Source organism: Salpingoeca rosetta (genome assembly GCF_000188695.1).
Source record: "Salpingoeca rosetta unplaced genomic scaffold supercont1.33, whole genome shotgun sequence".
NCBI classification, from domain to species: Eukaryota; class Choanoflagellata; order Craspedida; family Salpingoecidae; genus Salpingoeca; species Salpingoeca rosetta.
The window spans coordinates 317,294-324,201 of record NW_004754901.1 but is presented as its reverse complement, the minus strand read 5'-3'; the positions used below and the strand labels follow the sequence as shown (position 1 = coordinate 324,201).

The 6,908-nt window shown below is 57.0% G+C and overlaps 3 protein-coding genes across 3 annotated transcripts in view; 2 read left to right on the top strand and 1 right to left on the bottom strand.

Moving 5' to 3' along the window:
- PTSG_10459 (uncharacterized protein) overlaps positions 1-3,253 on the top strand; it is an 11,256-nt gene extending 8,003 nt beyond the window's left edge. Inside the window, exons 16-17 of the mRNA XM_004988783.1 lie at positions 109-2,313; positions 2,520-3,253. Of these exons, the coding sequence (XP_004988840.1) occupies positions 109-2,313; positions 2,520-2,825 (2,511 nt within the window). The 3' untranslated portion in view covers positions 2,826-3,253. The remainder of the gene's footprint in view (positions 1-108; positions 2,314-2,519) is intronic.
- Positions 3,254-4,603: 1,350 nt separating this feature from the next.
- On the bottom strand, positions 4,604-6,222 carry PTSG_13052 (uncharacterized protein). The gene is made up of 3 exons (XM_004988782.1): positions 6,065-6,222; positions 5,294-5,920; positions 4,604-4,895 (listed from the first exon to the last, which is right to left on the bottom strand). The coding sequence occupies exons 2-3, from the start codon at positions 5,732-5,734 to the stop codon at positions 4,620-4,622; spliced, it is 717 nt and encodes a 238-aa protein (XP_004988839.1). The 5' UTR covers positions 5,735-5,920; positions 6,065-6,222; the 3' UTR covers positions 4,604-4,619.
- A 474-nt stretch (positions 6,223-6,696) lies between these two features.
- The window catches only part of PTSG_13051 (uncharacterized protein), a 4,918-nt gene continuing 4,706 nt past the window's right edge, over positions 6,697-6,908 (top strand). Inside the window, exon 1 of the mRNA XM_004988781.1 lies at positions 6,697-6,908. This exon is cut by the window's right edge and continues 954 nt beyond it. Within this exon, the coding sequence (XP_004988838.1) occupies positions 6,762-6,908 (147 nt within the window). The 5' untranslated portion in view covers positions 6,697-6,761.

The window sequence follows — 6,908 nt, the reverse complement described above, 5'->3', positions numbered from 1 at the left end:
CACTACTACACACACACACACACACACACACACACACACACACACACACACACACACACACACAAACACACACACACACACATATCACCGCCACCACCATGACAACAGCGGCGGTCAAGCAGCTCGCGCCGCCGGTCCATGGACAAAGGCCGCGCCACGTCTCTGCACTCGCTCTTCCGTCGCAACACCTCCGACCACAGCGTGCAGGGCATGCAGGGCTACTCCCACCAGCAGGCGCTGCGTGTGCTCGACCACACGCCACGGTCTGGTCGCTCGGCGTCGGTGGTCACGGTGGGCGGTGGCAGCAGTGCTGGCGGCTCCTTCAGCAACAACAACAACAGCAGCAGCAGCGGGAATGTCGGTGGTGGTGGAGGTGGAAGTGGACGGTATCCGCGCCAGCGATCTGGCTCCATGCACGCTTCCACCTCGTCCATGCACAGCGGTGGCAGCCAGCACTCGACAGGACATGGTGCAGGCAGCACAGCATCCAACATGAGTGGTGGCGGTGGGCGGTTTGCTCGGCGCGTGTCGTCGCAATCATTCCACGGCTCCGCGCGCAGTGCACCGGACAGCGAAGCGGCGAGTGCTGCCGGTGCGGGGGATGACGCAATCACCACTGGCGGAAACATCCGGCACCGTGCAGGCAGGCCCAGGCTGCCATCGGCCACATCGGCTGCGGTGTCCGGCGTCGAGCACAGCAAGTCCGAGCCTGGCCAGGCCATTCCGCTTTCAGAACGCGTGGAGGTGGACTTGGGTGGTGCGGCCACGGCCACCACAACTGCATACTCTGACAGTGGGGCACTGCCAGGCGGCACGACTGGCGGTGATGGCGTTTGTGGCGACGATGTCCTTGAAGCCGTACCAGGCAGGAGTGCAACGGCGAGTGAAGCGGTGGTTGCGCGTCTGTCTGCGAGCGAATTGCGCACGCGCCTGCTGCGGTCGGAGCAGCGGGTGCGGGACTTGGAGGACGACCTGTATGCACTTCAGCGTGAACTGTTGCAGCAGCGCAAGATGAACGATGCGCTCATCACAGCCAACTCCCACCTGCAGCAGGAGCTCCGTGTTGCGCGGCAGCAGGGCGGATCCACCACCGCCGGCGACACTGGTGTCACTGCCGGTTCGTCGTTGTCATCGTCAATGCCGCCAACAGCACCAGCAACAGCACCAGCAGGACAGCAGCACGTGCACAGTGGAGGCATGAAGCAGCAGCAGCACCACCAGCACCACCATCAGCACCGTCACATTTCTGGCGAGGCAGGTAAGATGCCTCCTTCCAAGTCATCGCCCACGCTCGCACCCCGCATGCTTAGCAGTGGCAGTGGCAGTGGCAGTGGCAGTGGCAGTGGCAGTGGGTCACGCCTGGCATCGGCACCCACCTCCACAGCGGCAGTCCATGGCACTCGTGCACCGCCAGGCAAGGACGACGTGTCCTCGTCGCAGGCATCCGCAACAGCATCGTCATCGTCATCGTCGGCGTTTACACGCGTGGACAGTGATGAGCAGCAGCCGCGCTTGCTGCGGGAAGGGTATGTGTTTGACACGGACGGCGGGCGACTGTTCAAGCGCCCGAGCACGTCAAGCCGCGGCAGCAACGACCGCAGCCACAGCCGTGGTAGCGGTGGTGGCAAGAGCATTTCTGCTGACCGCCAACGCCACCACCAGCGACAGCATCAACACCATCAGCACCAACACCAACAACACCGCCACCAGCAGCAGCAGCACCACCACCACCATCACCGCCACCATGAACAGCCGCCTGTGGTGGATGACGCCGACCGTTTTCTGTCCCGCCGAAGCCACACGGGTGGCACCATGTTTGTGACGGCGGAGGAGCATGCGCGGTTGCATGCAAGCATGAACAACAGCGCCAGCAGCAGCGGCAGTGTTGCTGGCAGTGGTAGCCGCAGTCGCTCCCTGCAAGCCGGTGCGCTGTCTTCTCACGCCACAACCGTTAAGGGTGGCCCTGCCACCGCACCGGCACCAGCAACCGCAACTGGAACTGCTGCACAACAGCGCAGCGGGGCGAAGCACACTGGTAGTGGTGGTGGTCGATCCTCAGCAACAGGGTCGCCAGCCAAATCAGGCCTGCTGGGCACGGTGCCTGCCCCGGGCTCATCTGTGTCATCAGCGGCATCGTCGACGTCGTCGCGTCAGTCGCCCTCACGTGCAGGTCGTGCCCATCACCATCACCACCATCAACAACCGCGTCACCAGCGGCCAAGCAGAAAGGCAGACCCAGCAACAGCAGCAAGACAACAGCAACACCAGCAACCACAACACCAGCAGAAGAAGGGCAGGAGGCACCATCTTCAGGTATGAATGAGGTGCATGTGTGTGTGTGCGTGTGTGTGTGTGTTGTGTCGTTGAGTGTGTGTGTCGTTGTTTGTGTGTGTGTGTGTGTGTGTGTGTGTGTGTGTGTGTGTGTGTCGCCATTCACACGCCGCTGCCTGCCCTCTTGTGCACAGCGCTTTCTCACCAACCCCTGCATGCATGTTCGTGTGTTTGACAAATTGCCACAGACCGAAGGTGGCTCGGGTGACCCCAACAACAGCAACAGCAGCGTTGGCGGTAGCAAGAAGACGAGTGCCGACGTCTCTGGCCACACCATCAGCAGCAGCAACAGCATAAACACCGGTGCCCGTGATGGCGACAGGGATGACGCCGCAATGCTGGGCCAGGATGAGCCTTTTGAGCTGAACCCACGCACGCCATACCGTGCGGTGCGCAAAGGGTTTCGCATTGAAGAGGATGACCCGCTTGCCAGCCCCATCAACCAGCTGAGCCGCGGGCTTGATTTTGACGCCATGTCCTCCACAAACGTGTAGCTCTGGCCATGGTGTGCTGTGTTTGCCGTGTGGGCGCGCGCGCGCGTGTGTGTGTGTATGTGCGTGTGTGTATGTGTGGGTAGTTCTTGTCAGTGTGCGTGTGTGTGTGTGTCTTGAGTTGTGCAGTGCATACAGACATGCGGGTTTGCGCTTCTTGTTTGCTTTTTCTTTTGTTTGGACAGCTATGATTTCGCTGTGTTGCATTCTCCCTCTCACCCTGACTCATCTTGTGTACACAATCAAATCAGGACGCCACCCTTGCTTGCTTGGTGCTTGAAACTGTTGTCGTGGCCCACCTGTTTTCGTTTTCTCTGCCTTCTCATCCGCGTATTCATAACAATGCAATCATTTGCAAGGAACAGCGCGTGGGTTTTGATGAGCGAAACAGCGACTACGTAACACGGCCTGGGCAAAAGACAAGCACACACACACATGAGATGCTGAGATGACACGCAACCTCCACATGAACACACCGAACACACACACACACACACAACACACACAACACACACACACACACAACACAACACACACACCACACACACACACACACACACACACACACACACACACACACACACACACACACAACACACGCACAACACACAACACACACACACACACAACAAAAACCAAGCTCGTCCCGTCATCTGACAACACAGGAACGCCAACACGTCTCGCGTGGTGACGAAGAATGCGCTTGCGCTTGCGTTCGGGGCCAAGGTTTGGAAGTGCTCTTCCCGAATGCAAAAAAGACCATTGCGTCTCAAGAAGCCTTTTGAGATTTTTGGGGTTTTGGTTTTTTTTTATCGTGTGGTGTGGAGCAACCTTGCATGCTTGCATGCATGCGTGCATCCACTGTCTTCAGATTTGTCCCTGGCTGTGAGGGGGGAGAAGTTAAGCATTTCGCAGGCACGGGCGCGCGACGCGGCGACGGTTGGACCCGATTCAGACCGAACAGCGCTCGCAGAGCGCTGAGCAGTCCAGGGCACAGCACGGCAGAAACAAAGGCCGAAGTGCCATCGTCCCTGTCGTTGACACTTACACGAGCGCGCAGGCTTTCATCAAAATAATGCTGATGAGAATAAAGGAGGAACGGAAGAAGCAGCAACCGAGGCAGACAACACAACTGGCTCATCAGCAGTTGTCACAACAGCAGCACAAAGAAGCTCACAAAGCAGCAGAAAGTTAGCGTTGCACGCTCTCAACCCAACTCACATCAGCATTGGTGAAAAGAAAACAACCCCATTCCTTCAGCACCCAACACAGCTCAGCACAGCACAGCACACACACATCAGCGCTGCATGGATACGCTCTGCTGAACGTCGTCATCATCGCTAGACAACCAACCCATCAGCGCTCGCACCCCCCACCCAACACACCAACCACCAACAAGCAAAACACGAACACACTCCACCCGACCACTGTGGTCTCTTCTGTCTGTGTTCTTTGCACTGCCGTTCTTAGGGGCCGCTTGCATTGCATATGTGCGCTGTGCCACCTCATTCAAAGGGGGACTTCACGCGCATGCACCCACGCATACCGAGAACAGACCACCATCTTTTCTCACATCAGCGAAACCAACAGCTCCTCGTACGTGTGTGTGTGTGTGATGTGTGTGAATAAGTGTATGTTCTTATGTACGAGTGCGCATGTACTTATGTATGAGTGTGCAGGTGTGCGCGTTTGTGCGTGTGTGCATGTGTGTGTGTGTCTGCGTGTGAGAGGCGCCTTCAAATTAATGGGGTCAACACCAATGCTGAGTGCTGTTTCCATGCTCGGATCGGAGCGTGTTCAGCATGACATGACCACAGCACTTGAGCACACACCTGCCATCATTTTAGACTCACCATCTTCTGCGACTTGCGCTGCGTTCCACCACACTACCCCCCCCCCCCCACACACACACACACATGCAAAAGCAGTGCACTTCCGCGACCCCACAACCATGCCTTTGGCAGAGGACACAACGTGCAAGAAGAAAATGCAGCGCGCAGACGCCAAGCAGCCGATACCCAAGGGTGCGTTCACCATCTGAGTGATTCGCCCATGCGATGTTCCAATGGTGTCCTGTTGCATACGTTGGCATTTTAGTTGGCGTCAGTGCGTTCATTGCCGGTTGTGTGTGTGTGTGTGTGTGTGTCAGGTGGGTGTGCGCGTGTGGGTAAGGTGGGCGTGCGTGACGACTGCCTACGCCTTTTATGCCACACACCCTGTCCAGTCCTCATCAGTGTGTTCGCATACGCGCATGAGAAAATGCACACACACACACACACGCGCACGCACACACATACACACACACACAAACACAAACACGCACACACACACACACACACGCACAAACACAAACACAAACACGTTCTCTTATACACACACACACACACGCACACTGTTGCACTCTCACACACACGCACACAAACACACGCCTTTATGCACATACTCTCATACGCACGGGCACACGCTCCTACATGTGTGCAGCGGTTGCGGAAGAACGAGAGCCACCCGACCAGGTCTTGAAAAAGAGCACTGAAACACACATGCCGCGCAAGTACCACACGCACCAGGGCACTGGCGGGGGCAATGACAGTGCCAGCGACGACGGCGACAACAACAACAACACTAACAACAACAACAACAACAACAGTGACAACAACAACAATAACAATAGCGAAAACAGAAGTGGCAGTGGCAGCCCTCGCCGCGCCAGCAATGATCGGGGCCAATTGTCGCTGCAAGCACCCCAGCGCCACTCTGATCAGCCTTCCACCAGCCCGCGCAAACGCAGCACAGCTGTCGCTGTCACCACCCGTACCGCCACCGCAGTTGGCACCACTGGTACCACTGTCACCACTGGCATTGCTGACGACAAAATTGGCGGCACAGGAACTGATGGTACGCCCACGCACCATGACCACGCCAGAGCAGGTGTGCCAACAACACCACAAGGAAGCCGCCGCGCATCACAGCTCAAGGCACCCGCCACGTCGACAAGCGCACCGCCGTCAAAACAGTCGCCTGAGGCACCACGAGCACCCTCGTCCTCCTCTTCTTCCTTCTCGCCATCACCATCCACGGGCACAGAGCACGAGAGCAAGCTGAGTAAACACACGCATCGCCATCAGCACAAGCAACGCAGGAAGGAGAAGAGGCTGAGTGATGGTGCTAGCGATGTCAGGCCACACAGCAGCAGCAAGATACAGGACCGCGCGCATCAGCACATACGCTCGCAAGAGACCCACCAGCCAGAGCAGCAGCCAAAGGAGGAAGCGACGCTCACTCAACAATTACAGCCATCTATGGCGGCAACAGCGTCGCAAGCACTCCCACAGCAGCCGCTGCTGAACCATCAACCAAGCTTTTCCTCACGGGCGTTCGGTGTCAGTGCGGTGGGCCAGCTCATGGCCGCAATGTCTTCGTCTCATCAGAAGCAGCAGCAGCGGGAGCAAGGTCTGTAAACTCTAAATTCCCATGTGACGTCATGTCACACCTCACGCTGGATTGTCTTTGCGATTTCATGATTGATGACAGAAATACAACGCGAAGACTGTTGTTTGTTTGCAAACAAAAAAACAAAAGAAACCACACACACACACACACACACACACACACACACACACACACACACACACACTCATGCCTTCCCCTGAATTGATTGCGCATACTTATGACGTCATCAAAAGGCAAGCTGCAATCGGGCACGAAAACTCTTCAAGACCGGTACGTCACATCCTAGAAAACGATTTGTCTGCGTTGACAGTTCTTTGTGCACTTGTTTTGCTGTTGGGTAACAATTCGTGAGTGGTGTGAAGTTCACTCATGCCTCCGTTCCGTCGACGCTGGTGCACTTGTGTGCATCAAACACAAACATACACAAGTACACATGCACAGTAATTACAGCGCACATACTCCCATGTGCTTCAATGCTCACACACCATCATGCTGCCACGAGAGCACGTCCACGCACCGAGTGCGCTTGTGCGCACACAGCCCTCACGTCGTGCCGTACAGTCACAACTCACCGTTCCTTCCCCACACACATTCGCTAGGCCCCAGCCCCAGCCCCAGCCGCGGGCGCAACAACAA